Genomic DNA, 23,584 nt, shown 5'->3' with positions numbered 1-23,584 from the left:
TAATAAATCGATGACTACAGTCAGGTCTGAATTCTTTCCTTGTCGGTTTTCTCAGCTGAATGCTTCTTCTGTGCGTCTTTTTCCCCAGTTGAACCTGCTCCCTCCCCTCAAGTCACACCCGTCAACACCTTCCTGTCCAACAGCCTCGTGACCGACCTGGAGGGGCTGTCTCTGTCCGACTCTGTTCTCTCCCCGGCTGTAAGTACTTGACACGTCTCTCTGCTCGGCACCTTCATTCATGAAACTATGAAATCAAAGAAGTGACTCTACAGCAGATGACAGACTGAAAGGATCTTTTGTTTTTCAGACCATCGCTCCCTCCAGTGCGCTGAAAAGCTACGACCTGCTGCACCGGATCACCGGCGAGGGTCTGTCGGTGGAGTACTGCTTCAGCCGGCAGCCGTTCAGCCCCGACGCCAACATGGTGGCGGTGCAGATGCAGTTCACCAACAGTGCCACGTCCGACACCAAGAACCTGCACATGGAGGACGTGAAGCTCCAGTCTGGGATGAGGGTCAAAGAGTTCCCAGAGATCGGTGAGCAACTCCCGAAGAGAAGCAATATGTAACATGTGTAATGTTTTCTATTAGTTTCATCAGCATTATCAAGTCTACAACTCTACTATCAGCTGCTGGAAGCTGCACTGTTCATTATACCAGATGAAACAAATATTATGAACAGAATAGTGATGATTGTGTTGTTCTCTGGGTTTTACCAGAAATGGGGATCTAAATATAAAAGATTTCTCCCTCAGAAGCATAATGATGCAGACAATTTCATGTCGAACTGTCCATCAGATTTTGATGTTTCTTATGTATGGCTGGAAGTTATAATGTGTTGGCAGACAGGTTAGAGGACCATCAGTGCATAAAGACCCATCTTTTCTTGGAATTATTAATGTCTTGTAAAAAGTCTGCCATACAAATATGCATTTAACATTAGTCTAGATTAAATGAAATGAAATGCCAAGTTCGATGGATTTATTTTCTGATATTTTACACCATTTCGGTGTGTATGAATTCTGAAATGGAGTTTCGCACTAGTTTAGGGAGTCAGTCGTAGTCGCGAGGCCCTTTTCTGTCCAATCGTTTACGGCCTCAGTCTGTCCCACCCAATTAGCACAAGTCATAACTAAGGCAACATTCGTTCCTTCTGCTTGTTTTGTGCTCATCACAACGCTCGTACATCAGCCTAACTCGTCACCTCCACCACCCCCAGCCTCCTCCTCTATGAGCAAAAAATGCTTTCTTTCTTCATCCTGTGTTCATGAATTTAAATGTTCATTCATTCACACTTTGCCGGGGCGTTTTGTAATCTCAGGGACGGTCTGTGTCACGCTTGATCACATTGTTCCAGAGCATCACTCGAACAGAGTTACTGCCAAAAACAAATGCATTTCATCCTGAAATAATGGATAAATCTGATGTAGTGTCCTGTCTGAAAAGGTTGGTGGGTAGTTGTATTTAGGTGCTGTGCACTTGCGGTGTATATATTAAACAGTGAACGTGTCATACGACACTGCCAGTTAAACTTCACCAAAAGTGATTCTAAAGTTTTATTGTTGTTTTCTAAGATTATCCTCGCGCTGTCTCACCACCATTTCCAATTCATTGTAATGTTTTGTGGCTATCAGCAGCTCCTCCATTTCAATTGTCTGTGGACGGGTCAGTGAAGTGACTGATATAAACCACCAAGTCACATTTTGCACAATTATATCTCAAAATATATCAATATATCAAAATCCATATCCTAATTGTTGTGGTGATTTTCAGTATTTGTTGTATACATATTGATTTTGAGAGTATACTGTGAGGCCTACTTTATTTTGTCACATTACATATGAAAAACTTGCAGTGATTCACACCAGTTCCACATCCCACAGTTTGCAGAGGAGGACACACGTTTAATCTCAGTAGATCAAAGTAACAAACAGCTTTGTGTGGTTTTATTTGTGTACGTGTCGACACTTTGTTCCCTCTGTGTCGACAGAGCTGCTGCCAGCAGGTGAGACGGCCACAGCTGTGATGGGCATCGATTTCTGTGACTCAACGCAGGCGGCCAACTTCCAGCTGTGGTGAGTTGGATTGTGTGTGTTAGAGAGCAGACAGTCCACCGCTGGGTGGAAAAACAGACCGAGCTGATGCTGTAACAAACAATCTCGCGTGAATCTGCTGAGATTTGAAAATACACTTTTACACCAAAGTGTGATGGATCTTTCTAAATGTTTTCTGGTGATGAGTGCTACGTTACAAGAAAGGAAGATGGGGTTTGAATGCAGGACAAGCAGAACAGGAGGTTCAAAGTAAATAAAAAGATGTTATCATCTTATCAGGATCTCTGATACAGCGACCGGTGGCAGCAAGCCGGGCTGATTCTAAAAAGGGAAAAATGTCCAAAAAACAAACTGAACCAGCTGGGTGCAGATCGACACACAAAAACATGAGAACCTGGACAGAGATCCCGACACTACAAACTGACACTAATGCCGGGATCAGACGACTCGATATATGTCTTGCGCAATGTTAACTATATCAGATTAGACAATCAAAGTCACATAAATCCTTGCCATGTCTTTGTTGGGAGACTGGCAACTCTGCAAGTATGATGTGTAGCAATCGTTATTCACGTTCGTGTGGGAGTTCCTGTGTTGTCGGGGAGGAGAACAAGAAGGAGGTAATAATGGTTACAGATCCCTGCGTTCCGAATCGCATACTACTTCTTTTTACTTTAAGTACGGACTACAGCTTCCCTTAAAAAGTGTCTACTGTTGCATGTAGTATGAATCCAATTGGGACATACTACTTCATCATAAAAATGTGCTTGAACTTTGACCCACTTTGTCGTATCCGTCGCGATCGGTAGCGCGACGTTTGAAGTAAAAAGAAAAAGGATGTGATTTGGAACGAGTAGGCTTCCTTTTAATGCCTCTTGTTCTTCTTCTCTTCCGTCTTCCTTTTGCGGGCGGAGCATTAGCGCCACCAACTGTCTCGATGTGAAATCTCTTCCGCTGCGCAAAGGATTGTGAGTCAGAACAGCTCGAGTAGCACGCTGGCTGCAAAATACGACCGGCTGTAGTCGAACATCCGGGTACTTTTGCCATCTAACGTTTAACATACTAAGTACTGGGACATACTAAATATTTTTTGGCATACTAAATAGTATAGTAGTACGGATATTGAAACGCAGGGTTAGTGTGATGCACTCTGTCATCTTATTGGTCGACGTCAAGGAACACGTCGTAGGATGTGTTAAAGTAGGCAACTAATAACGAAACAATTCTGACATGTTAGACTTTTGGTCGGGGTGTCGTGTTGTGTCCCAGACGCCACATCACTGCTCTTCAATTATGTCACACTAGAAGGTATGTTTTTTGTTCCCAACATTCATATTCAGGCTCAACACTGGAAAGTTTTCGGCAATGACTAAATCATATAAAAATTGGGCTGAATTTGTGTCGTCTAATCTCAGCATTAAAGGTGGGAACACAGATTAAATACAGTAGGGAGAGGAGGATAATGAGGGACAGCTGGAAATGATCAGGGCGTGGAAAACAATCATAGCTATTTCACTTCATCCTACCCAGATCTGTGCTTTGTGTGAAGTCAAACAGTACAATATTGAGACATAAAGTTTACATAAGTCCAGAAGCCCGCCTGTCCTTTTAGTTGACATAAAAATAAAAATTCATGAAGATTCATAAAACCACTGTTCTTCTTTTATAGCACTCACACCAGGAAATTCTTCGTGTCGATCCAGTTAACATAAAAAATTTAAATTCATGAAGATTCATAAAACCACTGTTCTTCTTTTATAGCACTCACACCAGGAAATTCTTCATGTCAATCCAGTTAACATAAAAATTTAAATTCATGAAGATTCATAAAACCACTGTTCTTCTTTTATAGCACTCACACCAGGAAATTCTTCGTGTCGATCCAGCCGCCGGTTGGAGAGCTGATGAGGCCCATCTTCCTGACCGAGAACGAGTTTAAAAAGGAGCAAGGTGAGTCTTAATAGTCAATGAAATCCTTCTAATATCTTGAATGTGTCAACCCTAAAACATAATCTGTATAACTGCTTTACCAATACATTACCACAAATCTTTAAATATTGTGTAAACTTGTTGAAATGTGAATTAGTGTACCCATTACACCTCATGTTCAGATGATAAATCTAGGTGATAAATTAATAAATAATAAATCCTTTATCAGCAACAGTGATTAGGAATGCTTTAAATATACACTACAGTATGTTCTTTTTAAATATACTTTATACTTCTTTTAGATAGAGAGAGTATGATCTGCACATAAATGGGTCCTCATATAAACTGTCTCCATGCATATAGACAATTAACTTAAAAAGTATATATATATATATTCATATTTACAGTATGAAATGGTGAAATTAGGAGCTTGAAAATGAGGATGCTGTACCTTGTAGCATTAGAAATCACATCTGATGTGTAGCTGTTTGTTGAAATGCATTTCTTTATAACACACATTACATTACAAGCAAGCCATTTGTCAGACAGAGTAAATGTCACGGTAGCTGCATGATGAGTCTCAACTTCTTATTCGAATGCAGGAAATAAACTTAAAACTCTCCAGAACGAACCGGAGAGTTAGAAAGTTTCTGGTCGAGCAGCTACAGACAAAAGTTTCCGGCATGTTTCTGGTGTCTGGTGTTCATTTTCCATCCTGACTCACACTCAGCGAGTGTCGAGCTCTTAACAAACTCATAGTGACTCTTTAAACATGTGTCATATCCACGGTTCCTCCCTCTTCGTACTGTCCCCCAATAGAGAAGCTATTACAGAGTCTAGGTAAGTTGGCTTTGATAGATTTGTTGTTCCCAGCCGTCTGTGTGCTCACCTGCCTTATAGCCAACCTCAACCTCACACACTCCCCTCCTCCCCCTGCTCCTTAACCTTCCTCCTGTAAATTAACACCTCCTGCTGTCTCCCCCTCCCTCTCCTGCCTTGATCAACAACACTTACCCGCATCTCCAGGTCTGTAGCTGCAGACACCTGCGCTAATCTGCCGCTCACACTCTGCTGCTCCACCGGGAATGATTGGAAAATGCTCATCCACTGATCGCGAGTCACTCTTCTTTGAGCACTCACAGCAGCACTCGATCATGAGCTTTCAAACGGCTGATAACCACTGACCATGTTGGGAGTCTGAAGTGTCACAATGCATCGTTTGCCTGAGCGGTTTGTTGTTCATCAGATCTGATGAGCACTGATTTGGTTTTGCAGGTCAAAAGAAGTCTTGAGATCTCGAGTTTAAACGGCCAATATTTGATTTAATAGTGACATTTATATTTTAACTTGTAGTTCTGATTAATTTTGCAACAAACAAATATTTTAATGAGCAAATGATTTTAATGATTAATGTAATTTCTGATGAACTGATTATTTGTTATTTTTTTCCCTTTATAGTCCATAATCCTCGCCTCTTTTTAATCATAAAGTTCAAGGACCTGTGGAACCATAAGAACCACTCAGGAAGTTAATTAGGAACTAAAGATTAAGGATTCTCTGCTTGTCTTTTGTCCATTTCTGAAGAACCATGCAGATTCGACAAACTAAACCATTGCAGATAAAACAAGAGTCAATAACACTGACCTGCGTTGTATTTACTGTTACAGCTTTGTTTGAACCGAAGCCCGCCACAAAAGTTTCTGAACTCTCAGAAAGTTCCACGCTCAGAGCCGTTTTTTACACCTGATGACACAAAAAATGAACATGCAAGTTTAGTTCTTAAAAGGAGCAACGCAAGTCTCTTTGCTAGTTTCAAACCAACACAGTTCATCACGTTGTTTTAATAAGTTAAATGGGAGGACTTTCGCCTGTTGCGCATGAAAGGTAGATAACACTGTAATGTGCACAGAGCAGGGGGAAGCTATAACCTTTATGAGGAGGTATTCCAAGTTTTTTCGCTTGATAAACTTCAGCACCATTTCACTGTGCACCTAAAATTTGAAACAAAGAAAGCACATGTTTTTGGAGAACAGAAAGAGCTCAATCCTGTGAGTAGGAGTGGTAGGGAGCAACAACTGTGGTTTTGCGGGTGAGAAATTTGGCAGTTTTCAATGTGGTGCGAGTGAGCGTGTTGTCATGTTGAAGAACCCAAGTGCCTAAATGACAGTTCAGCTCGTTTGCACTGAATGTTTTCCCTCAGATCATCACAGTAAAACTCTGTGTTGGCAGTCTGACCCTGGGGGACGAATTCATGGCAGACAACTCTGTGAATGTCAAACAAAACCCAGCTGGTTGCGCTCCTGACCTGATGCATCTTTTCCAAGCGGCGAAATTTTAAATATTTATTCACTAAGATTATAGCTTCTCCCTGCTCGGTGCACGTCATGGTGCTACTTACTGTTCACATGCAACTACAGCAGTCTTGGAACTTTTTGATCCACCCTTGTATACTTTACATTAAATATCTATGCACGGTCGATAGTTCAACCGAAAATTTGAATGCTTTTATCTGGCCACTTTTCTGTGGACCCAATTATGTAAAATTGCTGAGTAATTCAGCCAAAAAATAAACACCTTTTTTTTTTTTTTTTTTTTTTACTTTCCTATCCTTTTATTCATTTTGTGGTCCCTCAGATTTGATGAATAATGTAAATATTGCTGCTGATGAATTTTCTGTTAATTGACAGCTCTCTTTAGGACTTGCTTTACTTCAGTACATCAGTAAATACTGCTGAAACAACGGTCTGAACATGGACAGAACCTGGCAAGCAAAACACCAAATCATTGCTCACTGGAAGGTTTCCTCTCACACCCGAGGTGTCAGTTGTAGTAGAGAAAAACTCAATTTAGAAATTACATTAGAAATACATTAGCGACATTAGAGATTCATGACGTATTAAACTCGGCTAGCAGTGCACAAACTAGCTGTGAATTCACCATTAGAAGCGAGTCACTCCACTACTGAGTTCAGTGGAAAGCATCGATGCATTCCAGTGTCAGTTTTAGTCGCATTTTGTGGTCATTGATGCAGCAAATATGACATCAATCTCTCAGAAGACCTCAGAGGAGGTGCTCGTGGTGATGTAGAAATCACTGTAGTGTTAAATCATACATACAGTATGTGTATATAATACTGTATATGTCTGAAGCTGACATATATCCTGATATAGAATTATCCCAGAGGTAAACGCAGCACCCACCGTACACACACATTTTGTTGGACCATTAATACCTGCTTTGCTTTTTCGTTTTTATGCTGGGAGAGTGAAAATGAGCTGCAGCCCACTTGAGATGCTTCCTGTTTGACCGGCGCTCCGCTCATACTCCTGCAGGTCAGCTGATGGGCATGAACGAGATCACAGAGAAGCTAACTCTGGACGTCAAGTGCCGGAACGAACATGCCATCGTCCAGAGAGTGACCACCGCCGCCAACCTCAGCCGAGTCCCCTGTGGGTCGGATAAAGAGTGCAGGTGAGACGATTAGAAGAAGTAACATTCCCAGGAAACATCTCTTGCTTTTTAAACTAAGTCTAGAAACTCTAGAAAGTGCTTGTTGTGTCTCACCTTTAATGTTTCAGCAAAATATCAACATCAGATTTCTGCTTTAAAGTGACGCAGACACCCATGTTGTGTGCTGTGTGGATTAATACCTCTGAGTACAGAAATGACGTTTTCTTTGTTTTAGTGAACCAAAAACAAAGTGCTGAACCCTCCATGGACCCAGCAGTGTCAGCAGTGGTTCGTTAGATTTACGTAAACACAATTTAAAATCAATTATTCAACATCCCTCGGTGCTTCAGTGCTGTGTGGTCTTGCATGTTACGTAACATGTGATTCTGAAATGTTGAATTCTGATTACACTGCAACAACCAGCGTTGTACACAGGTTCACAGCTCAATAGATGAAAAGGTCAGAGTTCACCTAAATTCATCACATCAAGAGATCTGAATGACTTGAAAATATATAGAATATCATTCATATGTATAAATTGTAGTTTTCTTTTTTACAACACAGAAAGAACGTAATTGGATTTACATAATGTTACCATATGATAAATATTTTTAACTATCCGAAAAGTACATAAGATTGTACTAAGTGACTGATATTTCCCATCTGTGTAATGGATGATGCATTCTTCTATTCATAGAGTTGATTTTATTTTTTTTTTTCAGTTAACATGTAGTGTAGCAGCTCACACTTTGACATTTTGATCTTTTGTTGGAACACTTTTAAACACCACAGCAGTGCTCAAATATTATTAGTCCTCCTATCTTACACAGTAGTAGTGGTCTTCGAGTGGAAGAAACATGAATTACAGTGGAGGCCAACCACATGGCAGTGGAATAGGAGTGTGGGTCAACAGCCATAGTGACACAAGTCAAGACTTATTGGTCTTGACTCGGGACTTGATAGTAAAGACTCAGGACTGACTTTGTCCTTTGTCTTCTGATCACACACACACTCATGGTGAGGAAGCGCTCAGCTTAAAACAAATACTCTGGAAACCTCTTTGGCCGCTTAGGTTTTTGCCGGACCCCAAAAATACTTTCTGTCTGGATATTGACTAATATCATTGTGGTCTTAACCCTCGTGTTGTCCTTGGGTCAAAATGACCCGCAGCTGTGTTCAACCAAGTTCTATTTTATTTTCACATTTTTTTGGGATCATTGGTGACAAGGAGGCTGTGAGGGTTTCTTTAAATAATGATGACCAATGATCCCCAAAAATATAGAAATAAAATAGAACTTGGTTGAACACAGCTGCGGGTCATTTTGACCCGAGGACAACACGAGGGTTAATACTTGACTTTTTAAAAAAAAGAAGTTGAATCTTAATGCTGCTGATTAACCTGCGTATCCCTCCTTTATCCTGTGCTTCATCTTTACTTCTGATCTTTGCTGCTTTGACCTCAGTCCTCCTGTTCCTCCTCCTGATCATCCTGTCTACAGGTTTGCCGGCAGGACGGTGACCAGCAGCAGCTTGGTGCTGGTTACCGTGGCGACAAAAGAGGAAGGCGCCGCCCAGCTGATGGTCAACTGTGAGAAAATGGTGATCGGCACCATGTTGGTGAAGGACATCCACCTGGCTCTAACGCAGTGACGTGAGCCAGCGCTCCAGCCTTGAACTCCGCCCCCTCTTCACTCCAGCCGCCTTTCACATAATCCTCCGAGACTCATCAGTGTAGCATCCCCTGCATCCTCCTGCGAGCCGTGTCAGAGAGGAACTTTCCAGAATGTTTTTGTTGTCTTGTTAAAGAGCTCTAAACTTTTAGAAATGATGTCTAGAAACACTGAATGCCAGTTTTACCTGACGACAATCGGATATGACTGATGTTGGACCCCGATTTATTTGTTTTTGTTCGTTTTTTGTACATCACCACCCAAAAATACTTATTTTGCAACACATTTTACGAGGAGATGATTGGATTTATTAGACTCGAACCCCAAGTAGATAAAACAGAGACGGTTGCATCCCTTAAGTAACTCCCATTTAGATACATCAGAGAGTGAAAATTGCTTCTTGGTTAAACATGAATTCAGCTTGAAGATTCATTATCGGTCATTTTTTAGCAGTTTGACTAAAAAAATATTTTGTGAAGCTTCACAACCACAGCTGGTGCTCTTCCTCAGTGGATGCTCAGTTGTCATGGACTGAGACCGAATGTACACGTGGAACGAGCTGTCTGTGAAAACCAAACACTATCGTATTGTGAATGCCCTGTATTGTAATTCTCACACCACCAACTCTGTAATCAAACATCTCAATGATGGAACGTAGCATTACACATGCTGGAGGTCCGTACTTGCATTACATAAATCACCTCCATGACAAATGAGCAACTTCTTCTGCCGAGGGAAGCTAAGAAATGTGGTTGAGGGCTCCAAAAATACAAAATAAAAGTCATTTTGTGACGTTAACATGAGATTTAAACAAAACAATAAACTGCTGCTGGATTATCAAAACAATGTCAAATTAAGAGAAAGTAAACCTTAAAAAAGATCATCCATATTTTTTTTTTTTACTTAATTGAGTTAAGGGAGCACATTTGGAAATATATCTGTCCCACCAGTTTTCAATTTGAGCTTGTTAGCTCTCAGCTATTTTAAGATGTAGATACTATAGGTAATATAAAATAGGTAAGAGATTATATATCGCCCCCAAAACCAGATCCCTGCTAAAATACACAGACAACTAAGATCAGCTTAATCGATAGTCAACCAGTCTTTTTTTAAGCCATTAGCGCATGACGGCTCGACTGAGACACCTGCTGCAGAAGTGAATCATTCCATCTGGGCACAGTGAGTGTTGTTCATCAATACGTCTCCGCTCCTGGGAACAAACAGAGATTCTCATCTCATATTCTGTGACTCGAAGAGCTGTTGAAGAGCTGTTGAAGTGCACATCACAACAAGTGGGGCATTGATAAAAACTGAAGATGTGTAAATGTTGTATTGCAACATGTAATACAGTACTATAAGGTGTGGTGTGTGTGTGTGTGTGTGTGTGTGTGTGTGTGTGTGTGTGTGTGTGTGTGTGTGTGTGTGTGTGTGTGTGTGTGTGTGTGTGTGTGTGTGTGTGTGTGTGTGTGCACGTGGATGTGTGTGTGTGTGTAAATGGTGACGTTGAATATTGACCTGACATACATGAAGTGGCTGTTTTCAATATGATTTTTGTAACACTTGACTTGAAATCAAACCAATCACACACAAAAAACACTTTAGAAATCAACAGTTTTTCCGGAGATAAAATTTCTTCCAATTGTTCAAATCCACTTGAAACAAATGTACTTAAAAATCACCCAATTTTAGGGCTTCACCCAGGGATTATATTCACAAATTATTTTCTCAAGTAAGTGATTCATTGGTCTATTGGAAATTAAGAGCAGAGCCATATACCAGCTTCAAAGTAAAAATTGCTGCCTGTTAATTTTCTGTCGATTGACGGTTGTTTAAACTCCACTGAATCTAAATTAAAACTTTATTTTTAAACTTTTTTTTAATGGAAATGTTTTTTTAACATTTTGGGATATACAGTTTTTTGCCTTTTTGCTGATACATGAGAAGATGAATAAGTTTGATATCTGAGTGTTGGCAAGACAGAAGAGAGGAATGTTTATTGAAAATATATCCATTGAGGATGTAACGTCTTCCCACCGAAAACACCTGCTGAAAACAAAGCTCATATTTATTGGTTTATCAAATATTTCAATTCATAAATACATTTTCACTTTAATTTGATCCATTTGTCTCGATGTAAACTTTACTTGGAAAACCATTAGATTCTATTTGAACTTGTTCTATTAATGTCAAACATTTTCAAGTTAAGTGTCACTTTAAACTCATTTGTCAGGTGACAGTTTTTCATGACTTTAATTACATCTTGATTTCAGGTCAAAGGTCACGTGGCTTCTGTTTTTCACGTGTCCAACAGCTGCATGTTTCTTAACTTATTATCTGTGTATTTATTTTTACCAGACTCCTACCGACGGAGTGTATCTCAGTCACACTTCAGCAGTACTGACTGACTCCGTTTTGGCCTTTTGATTTGTACCTTGTTTCTTTGTCTGCCATTCGACCACTCAGACCTGACACCTCCAGTCACTGCACCGCAGTCACCACGAAGAATGTAAAGAGAAAGAATTTCTACTTTCAATGTCAACATCCAATGAAAAAAAAGAGTCTCTCTCACAGAAATCATAACTCATGTCTGGCCATCCGTTTCATCTGCTTTCAAAGATCCAAAGTACGGCGTGTCGTGTGTGTGGTTGTGAAACGTGGTCCTCCTGAGGTATTACAAGTTTATTTATTATACAAATAAAAGTACGGATACGGAGTTGTGTCTCTTCTGTCTTGTGTTCTGCTGAGCGACGTAAACCAAACGATGACCTGCTGTGTGGTTTACGCCGCAGCTGTAATTATAGAGTAAACATTTAGGACCAAAAAAAGGAAGTTGTAAACGGCCAGCTGTATTTTTCTGTGCAGCCTCTTTGCTACTCTTCATTCTCATTCACTGAAGAAATTGCCCGTGACAAGAGTATTTACTTTTTTTTTTGCCACTTTATACTTTCATTATTATAGTTTTTTAGAGCACAACATTTGGCAGCTGCAGTTTTGTGTTACATTATGTAACAGATCAAAAAAATATGTAAATTTTTATATTTTTTTTAAACAGTAATTTTACTGTAAACGTTTGAGATGGTTTCGTTTCACGAAAACTTTGAAGCCTAAATAGGTCAAAATTATTAAACATTTCAAAATAAAAAAGAAGCTCATGCAAAAGTGAAATATATATATAAATGTGTGGAGCATGACGTAGCTGTGACCCCTGGGTGGGGAACAACTGACTTGAACTTTTGAAGTAGCTACAAAGTAGTTCAACTGGCTCGACCTCGACCTCCTACAACAATAAAATGTTTACACATTCAAAATCTAATAACGTCACACAGTAAATGACACTTTATCAGTCAAAGGAGACATTTTACTGCAGAACAAGTGCCTTTACTTGATTGTTTATTTAGCCGATAACAGTTTTATAATTGTATACGAGTTCTTTAATGCAGCTCCAGGAGCTGAATTCAACATCCATCAGTGATGGTTATTAGAATCTGAACTTTGTGAGTGCAGGTGATCTGACACAAAAACACACGCAGCTTAAGATGATCAGAAGTGGTTTCATTTTATTTAAAAAAAACAAAAACCCAACTGCTTCAGTATTGACAAAGTAAACTGTCTGATCCCTGATGGGAATATAAGCTGCTCACTCAGCTGATATGAAGGTTCATTCATTTGTACCTGCACTGGTCTGTTAACATGGATTTGGATCTGAAATTAGTCACCTTTGGTTTTCTACTGAAAACTGGACATCAAGAAGTAAAATCTTACCTCGCTTTGGTTTGTTTTTTAAACTGACGTGTTACAAACTCAGCGGTGCAGCCGTTTGCTGGTTGCTACGGCTGCGCAGGTCATGAATGAGCCTTCACGTTGTAAAATGAAATGTAAACCAGATGCTGTTGGAAAGGTGTGGAATGTGTTCATGCTGACAAAAACAAACAAAAGCGCTACCGCCGATTGAAATCGACGAACTCCGACACAATCACGTTCAACACTAGTTTTCTGACTCAACGGCTTTCAGACTTGAACAAGCTTTCTGAAGGTGTCCTTCACAGCAAGATAACAAACCTCTCATCTGCTTTCCTGAAGGTTCTTGGAAGGTGCAGAGCGACGGCTGTCTTTTCATCATTTTTTTTTTCCTTATTTTTGGCATTTGAAATGAAGCACCACAAAAGACACGGGAAGATGACAGAAGGCACAGGATTCAAACGTCCTCGGCAGCAGCGACGGGAGACGCCGAGATAAAGGCAGCCGTCCTCCGGTCCGCCTCTGTGAGGACGTTAAAGAGGGTGTTTGCTAATCATTTATTCATCCAGCAGAGCGCGAGCGATCAGGTGAGCTCCGTCTGCCTGGTTTGTGGAAGCAGAAGAGCCACCAGCCCTCCGGTCAGCAGCAGGGCCGACACCAGCAGGACGGGGACGGCGCAGTTCGTGTCCACCAGCTTCCCAAAAACCACGTTGCCCGTGATCGCTGCCACGCGGCCCACTCCTGTGAAGAAGCCGAGAGCGGAGGAGCTGGAAGATGGAGAGAAAGGGGGGAGAACATGAGAGCAGCTGTGGCTTTCGTTTAATTCAAGGAGATTTTATTTCCTTTACTGTGCGTAACCTCACATTTTCCCCAAATTGTGAGCTGAACGGAAGACCTATTTGGAGTCCTCTGATGTTATATATCGAATATATAATCTATTTACCGTAGCTGGGTCGGGTAGAGCTCCGTTCCCACCACGTCCAGGGCGTTCCAGGCGATCACCGACACGCCGCTAAAGATGCAGGACAGGACCAGAGACTGAACTTTGGTCTGAACCACATAGATGAGGAAGACACTCAGACTGGACACCAACAGGCTGCAGGCTGGAGGACACAAACCGAGATGGAGAGATGGTTTCTGTCCAGCATCGCTGCTGTAAAACTGGACAGTTACGTGGATGGAAGTTTCTCGGCGGCACGATTCGCTCATTCTCTTGATAGTTTGAGATGCAGCTTTGAAGTGTGAGATTCAAGCACCATGAAGCAGAGACCGTTTACTAAATAGCAAAAGTTGATGTTTGTGACATCCCTCTTCGAACTCATTTCACAGAATAATGTACAACCTTGGCCAAAGGTTTTGAGAATGACACAAGCATTGGTTTTCACAAATTTTGCTGCTTCGGTGTTTTTCGATCTTTTTGTCCGATGGTATACTGAAGTAGAATTACAAGCATTTCATAAGTGTCAAAGGCTTTTATTGACAATTACATTAAGGTTTATGCAGAGTCAATATTTGCAGTATTGGCCCTTCTTTTTCAAGACCTCTGCGATTCACCCTGTCATGCTGTCAATTAACTTCTGGGCCACATCCTGACTGACAGCAGCCCATTATTACATAATCAATACTTGCAGTTTGTCCGAATTTGTGGGTTCTTGTTTGTCCACCCGCCTCTTGAGGATTGACCACAAGATCTCAATGGGATTAAGGTCCGGGGAGTTTCCTGGCCATGGACCCAAAATCTCTATGTTTTGTTCCCCGAGCCACTTGGTTATCACTTCTGCCTCCTGGCGAGGCGCTCCATCAGGCTGGAAAAGGTATCGTTCGTCACCAAACTGTTCTCGGACGGTCGGGAGAAGTTGCTCTCGGAGGATGTTTTGGTATCATTCTTTATTCACGGCCGTGTTCGTAGGCAACATTGTGAGTGAGCTCACTCCCTTGGGCGAGAAGCAACCCCACACATGAAAGGTCTCGGGACGCTTTCCTGTTGGCATGACACAGGACTGATGGTAGCGTTCACCTTTTCTTCTCCGGACGAGCTGGCTTTTTTTTTCCCGGATGCCCCAAACAATCAGAGAAAATGCCTTCACATCAGTCCTCAGCAGTCCGATCCCTGTACCTTCTGCAGAATATCAGTCTGTCCCTGATGTTTTTCCTGGAGAGAAGTGTCTTCTTTGCTGCCCTTCTTGACATCAGGCCAGCCTCCAAAAGTCTTCGCCTCACTGCGCCTGCAGATGCACTCACACCTGCCTGCTGCCATTCGATCCCGCAGCTCAATCAGCTTTGGGAGACGGTCCTGGTGCTTGCTGGACTTTCTTGGGCGCCCTGAAGCCTTCTTCACTACAACTGAACCTCTCCCTCCTGGAAGTTCTTGATGAGCCGATGAATGGTTGATTTCGGTGCAATCTTACTAGCAGCGATACCCTTGCCTGTGAAGACCTTTTTGTGCGACGCAACGATGACTGCACGTGTTTCCTTGCAGGTAACCGCGGTTAACAGAGGAAGAAGAAGGATTTCAAGCACCACCCTCCCTTTAAAGCTTCCAGTCTGTTATCCTAACTGGATCAGAGTGATCTCCGGCCTCGTCAAACGCTCACCTGTGTTAACGGGAGAATCACTGACATGATGTCAGCTGGTCCTTTTGTGAAATGCAGTGGAAATGTTTGATTGGGGATTAAGTTCATTTTCATGGCAAAGAGGGACTTTGCAATTAATTGCAATTCATCTGATCACCTCTTCATAACATTCTGGAGAATATGCAAATCGCCATCATAAAAACGGAGGCGGCAGACTTTGTGAAAATGTACATTTGTGTCATCCTCAAACCGTTTGGCCAGTGGTGTGTATATGTATGTGCAGGTGGCCGATGAAGCAGTGAAATGAACTTTTTGTTTTATGACCTAATGACTTACACAGCAGCGCCTTTCCTCCGGTGCTGTCCATCATGAGAATGGTGAAGATGTTGCCGGGGAGGTTTGACGCAGCGATGACGAAGCCCTCCATGTACACTGTCAGGTGAAGGTCAGATACAGGAAGGTGAGTGAGGACAGGGACACACACTGAGGACAAGCTCAGGGTCACAGGGGGCTGGAGCTTATCCCAGCATGCAGTGGGGTAGGATTGGTCACGGGTTTTTACAGGTCTGTAATTCTCCAATTGAATTTATTACTTTTATCAGGAAATTGAGAGAAAACATCAACAAAAGCCCAACGAATATGGAATGAATTGGAATTGAACAAAGTCCTTATTGAGTGTAAGCTGCTGCTCTGCTGCCTGTCAGAGTCCAAGCAGAGCGCCACGCAGGAAAACAACAACGTACCTGCTCTCGTTGGAAGTTTCACACGGCTACAATTCTTTTGTTAAAGTCTTTAAATTGTTACCATTAAACGTTAAAGGATGTGCAGGATTTAGTGACATCTACTGATGAGGCTGCAGACTGCTACCAACCCCTCGACTCGCCCTCCTCTTTCAGGCATGTAGGAGGCTCTACGGTGGACGCTACACTACCAAAAAACACTCTCTAGAGATCCAGCGATCGGTTTGTCCCTTCTGGGCCCCTGTAGAAACATGGCAGCTCCGTGGAAGAGCACCTGTTCCCTTTGTAAATAAGAAGGCCTCATTTTAAGGGAACAGAAATCCAGTGATTCTTAGTTTCAGGTGATATATTATGTATATATTATACACTAATGAAAACTTAATTATGAAAATCATAGTCCATTTATTCCAACAGATCCCCCAACATGCAACACAATGAACCTTAAACGGCTCAATCTCAGACTTCAGATGTCCTTTCATGGATGAGCTACGTGCAAACATGCGGTTTACGTCCAGCTCGGTGTTCGCTGCGGACCGGACCGACAAAGCAAGTAAAGTAAAAAAAAAATTAGCATAAATCTGTAGTGATCCCAGAAACGCACCTGTTGTCTTTACAGGGTAGCAGCTGTGGTTGTGGAGACGAGACTGGAGGGACACGTTGGCACAGGGCGAGCCGCCGTCCTCCACTCTCTCAAACAGCTCGGGGAACCACATCCACAGCCCGTAGTACCTACACACACACACACACACACACACACACACACACACACACACACACACACACACACACACACACACACACACACACAGAGAGAGGAAAGGAGACTTTAGTTTTGGATTCAGGATAAAAGTTCCACTACGTAAGTGATGCGTCCAACACAGAGGAACATCCACACCACAGAAACACTGCAGTGACTCAGCGCTCAGCTCAGACAGTGAAACTGAACTCAACCTGGTGTCTGTTGATTTGAGGCATCTTTCTGAGCAATTTCTGCTGCTAACGCACATGATTTCTGTTCGCTGGAGATAAAATGTGTTTATCTCTCGCTGCCGTTTAAAGCGGCAGAGCCAACTGCGGTGGATTTACCACGTCAGCAGTTGTCGGTGAAGTCCGACTGAATCCGCGCTGGCTGCTCAATGGAAACACAGACGGAGACGTGGAACCGAGTCTGAATGGAGACGTGCAGGTGGGAGTTCTCACCCAAAGGAGATGCAGTAGAAAATGAAGAGCAGAGTGATGCTCCTGGATTTGAGAGGGCCGTCGAATATCTGTTTAATGGGCGCCAAAACCTGCAGATGAAAGCAAAGAAATGATTTGTAATTTCACCGGCCTACAAAAAGGAGAGCATTTAATAGGAAGAGGGATATTCTTATAATAAAAGAAATAAAAAGAAAACTAATTTCTACCTCAAAGCTGGAAAGACTTCAGTCTGACTGTGTCCACAGGTTTGTGTCATTTTACTGAACATGTGTTTGGTAAACACAACAACTGATTCAGGTCCAAATCCACTGAAAATGAATTAGCTGCTATTTCTGGTCATTATTTTTTTTTTTTAAAAGCCAAACATATGCTGCTTCCAGCTTCTCAAATGAGAGAAATTGCTGCTTTTCCCTCTCTTTTCTATAACTGCTGCTGGAACAAAATAGAGCATTTAAAGACTTCAAATTATACAGTAATTGTTTTATTTGATTGTTTTCTGAAATGTTTACAGAAACCAAAACACAGCTGGATCCCTTCACTTCCCTTCACTTCACTTTCGAGAGCCAAGTAGTGTTTTAAGAAGCTGCATACATACATTACCTTTTTCAAAACAGCTGCAAGATGTTCTCGATTTGAAGCCCACGTTCTGGTCTCGTCCTCTTCCACTCTTTTCTTGGAGCTTATACACAAGCCAAATTCCTTCAAAAGAGTTCAAGATGATGGTGATTTCACTCACAGTAGATTATTACACATCAGAATAAAGGCAGGAAAACTATTTACACACATTACAAATTTCACTTCACCTTTAATTTTGTTTTATTTGTATGATGTGTCATTCAAATCTCTGTTGTTGCATCCGTTTATCATTTCCACTACGTCTACTGAGACAAAAACAGTTACATTTCTGCAATAAACTATAGTAATAAATCATAAATAAAGGCATATAGGTGCAGTATTTATTTCATACCGGGAAAGCCTTTTCTTTTCCCCTCATGTTCATCTCAAACATCATCTTGAACACATGGATTGCCTCTTTCTCCCGTCCAGCCTGCCAAAGAACCAAAAAACAAAGACGATATCTCGCAGACAGATCAGAAGAAAAAAGTGTCCCGACAACACAAACACCGCCGTTTCAGCTTTTCACACCTCCATGAGGAACTTGGGGCTTTCGGGCATGAGCAGCCGGAAGAAGAGGGCCGAGGTGATGCTGGGGACGGAGCACAGCACCACAAACAGCCTCCAGCTCTGGAAGTCCACAGCGCCCACAGAAATATGTGCCCACCTTCTGGGAATCACCAGCCAGGCCAGACCTGCACACAGACACACACTCAAGACACTCACCATGAAACAAAGGTTTGTTTTATTTGGAGAACATCTTCCGGGGCAGTCAACGCTTCCCTCCAAACTTTATGTTAAAACCTTTGTCATGTATACGAATCATTCATGTTTTCTGGACAGGACCCAAATAACTAAAAGCTGGTGATGATCCAACTCTGGGAATTCTGCCAACAAATGATTCTTGAAGACAGAGACACTGTATTTCAATTTCTAGGTGTTTGTTCGGACAAAAAAAATATAAGTTTAAGCGGCTTGAGAGTTAAGGACCGGCTGGTATTATCCAAATACGAGTCTGGCTACACTCCATTGGGGATTATTTCCAGTCTTTGCATCATAATATGCAGAAACGTCAGATGAATTGTGAAACTGTTGGCGCATTCTTTAACCAATCGACATTAACCTCCATCTAACGTCTGCTGTGCCCTGAAACTCACCGAGCTGTAAACAACACAGACGCCACGTTGGTAAACGGCAACAGAAGACTTTGTAACGTTAACTGAAGAATTCAACGAGCACCGTTCCTTCTGCGGCTTCGTTTCATTGGTATTTTCTGGCACTGCTACAACTGCTTGTGTCGCTTCATCTTACTCTAAGACCTCCATCATTGTTGGAGCTACATTTAGTTTTTGGATGGTTCCACCTCCAGAGAAGCTGAGTGAACCTCAACGCAAGCAGCGTTCCTGTGAACAACAGGCCCCTTTCTACAGGTCGGCAAAAAAAATGAAAGGCAAAATACTAAATGAATAAAAATCTGGAATAAACCGTTCACAAATGTTCCTAAAATTAGAATTTCTGAGGCATTTTTGGTTTTTCAGACAAAACTACAACATGTAAAGTTTATAGGATGCATCTGGGGCATCTGGGTAAATGTCAACATACAGTGCATCCGGAAAGTATTCACAGTGCTTCACTTTTTTCTTTTTTCACTTTGTCATGATGGGATATTGTGTGTAGAACTTTGAGGGAAAAAAATGAATTTGATCCATTTTGGAATAAGGCTGTAACGTAACAAAATGTGGAAAAAGTGAAGCGCTGTGAATACTTTCCGGATGCACTGGATATGAATGTTAAAATCATGCAAACTAACAGCTGCACTTGTGCCTCCAGCTGTTTGCATCCTGATCTGGTTTGTGAGCTCTCACCTGCAGCCAGAATGTTTCCTGCCATCCAGAAGGTGGCCAGAGCGCTGATCATCGCACCTCTCTTCACACGGGGCATGAACTCGGAGAAGTAGGAGAAGATAACGGGAATCGACCCGCCGACCCTACAGAGGAGAACAGAACCGTGTTTACTCATGAACCGTCTTTGCTTCTCAGAGGGAATCATGTCGGTTTTGACACCGTGTGGAGAGAAGCTGCTTTTCTTCTGCTGCATTCTGGGGACTCAGAAATTTGCTAATTGGATTGACTTTGAATTTTCCACACATGAAAGGAGAGTTTAAACCTTTTTGGGGGATTTTCTTTTTCAAAATGTCCTTTTATGAAGAGAAATGTAGGCACTGTGGGAATAAAAACTTCAGCCTGTTGGCTGCAGCATAATCTCTCCGACCAAATACACTTCCCTCTGTATGGGTGTAAGGAAAATGACTACATGTAAAAATAAAGACGTAAAAATCCTGTACTCACCCGATGCCGCTGATGAACCGCAGCAGCAGGAAGAGCCAGAACCAAGGAGCCATGCTGGCCAGACCTCCAAACAACCCGTTGATCGTCAGGGACACAACCAACACCCTCTGGCGCCCCCTCTGGTCAGCCAGATATCCCCACATGTAGCCGCCCACCATCATTCCTGGACAAGAGGAAAACGGATACGACTACGGTTCAAGTCTGAAACAAGGGCATATTTAACAACAACAACAAAAAAGACAGTGATGGTCGGTCCTTTGTTCACACAGATGTCATATTTTCCTTCAGTGCTGCTTCGATTTCTACAGATTTCTTGTAACCCAAAAACTATAACATCGATCTGAAAGAGGCGGAACCCAAACATGGACGTCAAATGTGTCACACAGCAGCACGATGGGTCAAATTTGAAGTTTATTTTTTTTTTTTTTTACAGTTTAAAAAGGATTAATTCAACATTTTGAGAAACACACTTTTCAGTTTCAATATATTATATCTGTCGACCAGGAGACGGTTAGCCTAGCTTAGCATGACGACTAGAAACAGCTTGTTGTCCAGCGGGAACAAAAATCTACCAACAGCACGTGTAAATGTTATTAATGAAAAAGTTATGAATGAAAAACAACAATAAAATGACAAGTTATGTGGTGAGATAGAGGGAAGTTTGGGATTTTTATTGCTGTGTATTTTTTTACATTATTTTCTATATTAAATGTTTTACTTTTTTAACATTGAGATTTACTGTGGTTTGTTATTTGATTCTAATTGAATCATTTTAAAAAGGTTTGTAAGTGAGCAAAGGAAGAGGTTCAGCACGGGAGCAGACGTTCAAAAAGGCACTGTGTGGTTTTGCAACAAGTATAATGTAACACAAATATGAAATCAATAAAGTAGCAGTGAGAAGCGCCGTTCCCACTTCTGTCAGTTTGCTCGTTTTGTCCGACCAACAATCAGAAACCCAAAGAGATCCATTTCACTACCGTGAATATCAAAATAAAAGGAGCTTAAACCTCTCATTCAAGATTTGGCTTTTTTTTGTTGTTTTTTTGTTTGTTGGAAAAACGAATGCCGATGCGTTTTCGGTCGAGTGGAGTTCGAGCGGTTTATTAAGCGACTCACCGAGAAAAATGCTGGCCGTCAGCAGGCCCATGTCGGAGGAGCTCAGCAGCAGATCGCAGCGCGCCGTTGGCAGCAGAAAAGACACGCAGAGAATCTCCACAGCGTCGCTGGCGTTGGCCCAACCGCAAACCAGCAGCAGCAGCCAGTGGAACAAACCAAAACCTGAGCGGCAAAAGCAGAACAAGCGGTGAAAAACACAACGAGGGTCAAGTTATCTCCTGACGGCCCGTGTCACGGCTCTGAAGGCCTTTGTTGCGACGCGGCCAGCAAACTCGCCCGTTACGCCCGCAGCGAATGGACTTTATTTAGCGAAGCGCATTTGCCGCTCACTCGGCGGGAACAACAATCAACACAACTAAATTACTGTCGGTCTGGAAAGAAAAGTCGGATGGAAGAACTGTCCCGGTAAAAAAAATGTAACAAGTGAAGGTAAACACAAGTTAAGGAGAGTTTCCTGCGTATCGCGGGATACTCAGCATGAATACAAAGTGCTTCACGAGAGCACAGTTGTATAAAAACAGAAAATATTAGGAATAAAACCGAAGCCTCTCGTAAGTAGCAGGTGTCATCAACCTTCAAACCTTAAAGACACAGATTAAATATGACAGAAATATACCATCGCTTCTTCCAAACAGTGTTACAGGATTTCACATAAAGTTGTCATCATTGTGTTTGTGCTTAAATGCGTTAAATGTTTCATGCGGGAGCACAAAGGTGAAGGTAAAGGTTTCTTACACCAACATGTTTACTTCCACCTGGTTTTCTCCCCAGATTTAATGTCCCCAGTTATGACGATGAAGAACAAGACAAAAAACCTTAAGTTACCCGCTTCTTCGACTGCTTCCTCGTACGTCAGTCTTCTCGGTGCGCTTCCTCCAGCTTCATCCGTGTAACTTGACGAACTCCTGTCGAAGAGGACGACTCCTATGACGCAGCAGAAAACACACAAACACATCAGATAAACCTGAAGCTTAAGACAGAAACGACTTTAAAGACAGTAAAGTTGCTTCTGACTTTCTTCTTGGTCGTACATCTCGAGCCACAAAGTTATTAAAACCTTGTGTCAAAACCGAGTCTTCAAATGTTATATTAATATTATGTTGTTTACGTGGTGCACTTTCTTAAATGAAGTTGTGCTTTGTCAATCAAACAAAAAACAAAACCTGGTCCCTGATATAACAGGTTTTCACCTGGGAAGTTATTTTATATTCATACATATTATTTGCTTACATTTTTTTTAATTTTTTTTTATAGATTTAATGATTGATTAATCAAAGATATAATCAGCATGACACAATAACAGTGTCACAGTTTACTCACAGGTTGAGTCAATAAAATGATCATTATCTGTAGTTAGTTAACTTTAACAGCTCATTAACGATATAAATGATATAAACTCTCACTCCATGTTCTTCATGTAAAAGCACAAATAAAAAGTATTGACACGAACAATGAAAGAGTATCAATGAAAGGAAGTCCGTTTTCACACCAAGGACTTTAACTCGTTTGTTCCGTTTCTTCTCTAAAATGTTCTGAATACTTCTGACGACTTGTTGAACTTCGTGATGGAGCGACGCGACGTTTACCTTCATCCGAGTCCAGGTCGGTCGGGTCCGGGTCGGTCGGGTCCGGGTGTCTCGGGTCCGGGTGTCTCGGGTCCGGGTGATCTCCGGCGAGCAGCGGCTGTCGCGCCTCCGCATCCCCGGCGTGCATGTGACGGGACATCCTTCTCCTTCTCCCTCTCCTCTCCCCCCCCAAAAAAAGTCGGATGTCTCTAAAATGGGCGCTGCGCCGCGGTCAGACGAGCTGAACTGGAAGTGGACGTCCGGGGGACGTCCGGGACGTCCGGGTCCACCTCACCGCTCCCACCGCTGCCTCGGTCCCATGACTGCCAGCTCGGCGAGCTAACACCGAAGCTAACCTGGCGCAAGAAGGAGGAGGACCAGGAAGTGGAGAGACAGCAGCGGTCCGCACGTCCTGAGCGGAGCCTCTCCTTCCCTCTCTCCTCCTCCTCCTCCTCCTCCTCCAGCCCTGTCGGGTTCAGTTACGCCACCTCGGGTGAACCAACCACCAGTGCAGCGGTAGCAGCAGCAGCAGCAGCAGCAGCGGCAGCAGCAGCTAACCAGAAGAAGAGCGTCCGTCGGTTGACGTC

General features: G+C 42.3%; 2 protein-coding genes across 7 annotated transcripts in view; one reads left to right on the top strand and one right to left on the bottom strand.

Moving 5' to 3' along the window:
- LOC138619126 (AP-3 complex subunit beta-2) overlaps positions 1-11,815 on the top strand; it is a 48,131-nt gene extending 36,316 nt beyond the window's left edge. For all 6 annotated transcript variants that reach the window (XM_069695383.1, XM_069695381.1, XM_069695382.1 and 3 more), the window contains 6 exons: positions 89-198; positions 308-536; positions 1,990-2,074; positions 3,906-4,003; positions 7,315-7,453; positions 8,932-11,815. In XM_069695383.1, the coding sequence (XP_069551484.1) occupies positions 89-198; positions 308-536; positions 1,990-2,074; positions 3,906-4,003; positions 7,315-7,453; positions 8,932-9,082 (812 nt within the window). In that variant the 3' untranslated portion in view covers positions 9,083-11,815. The remainder of the gene's footprint in view (positions 1-88; positions 199-307; positions 537-1,989; positions 2,075-3,905; positions 4,004-7,314; positions 7,454-8,931) is intronic.
- Positions 11,816-13,157: 1,342 nt separating this feature from the next.
- sv2 (synaptic vesicle glycoprotein 2) lies at positions 13,158-23,514 on the bottom strand. The gene is made up of 13 exons (XM_069695376.1): positions 23,019-23,514; positions 22,258-22,356; positions 21,433-21,594; positions 20,317-20,479; positions 19,834-19,955; positions 18,500-18,663; positions 18,321-18,401; positions 17,954-18,052; positions 17,354-17,442; positions 16,755-16,882; positions 15,750-15,845; positions 13,784-13,943; positions 13,158-13,607 (listed from the first exon to the last, which is right to left on the bottom strand). Exons 1-13 carry the CDS (start codon positions 23,155-23,157, stop codon positions 13,424-13,426), a joined length of 1,686 nt encoding a protein of 561 aa, XP_069551477.1. The 5' UTR covers positions 23,158-23,514; the 3' UTR covers positions 13,158-13,423.
- Between the last annotated feature and the right edge of the window lie 70 nt (positions 23,515-23,584).

This window comes from Brachyistius frenatus, unplaced genomic scaffold (assembly GCF_029030835.1).
Source record: "Brachyistius frenatus isolate BFR_SWC_R1_liver_20210118 unplaced genomic scaffold, ASM2903083v1 Contig_19, whole genome shotgun sequence".
Lineage (NCBI taxonomy): Eukaryota > Metazoa > Chordata > Actinopteri > Embiotocidae > Brachyistius > Brachyistius frenatus.
This window is presented reverse-complemented; position numbering and strand designations above follow the sequence as displayed.

Excerpts from the sequence above, each read along its gene's own strand:
- sv2 (XM_069695376.1), bottom strand. The coding sequence starts at position 23,157 with ATGTCCCGTCACATGCACGCCGGGGATGCGGAGGCGCGACAGCCGCTG. Across the intron at positions 18,053-18,320 it reads GAAAAGAAAAGGCTTTCCCG|GAATTTGGCTTGTGTATAAG; the intron begins GTATGAAATAAA and ends ACTCTTTTGAAG. Across the intron at positions 17,443-17,953 it reads TTGCAGCTGTTTTGAAAAAG|GTTTTGGCGCCCATTAAACA; the intron begins GTAATGTATGTA and ends TTTCATCTGCAG.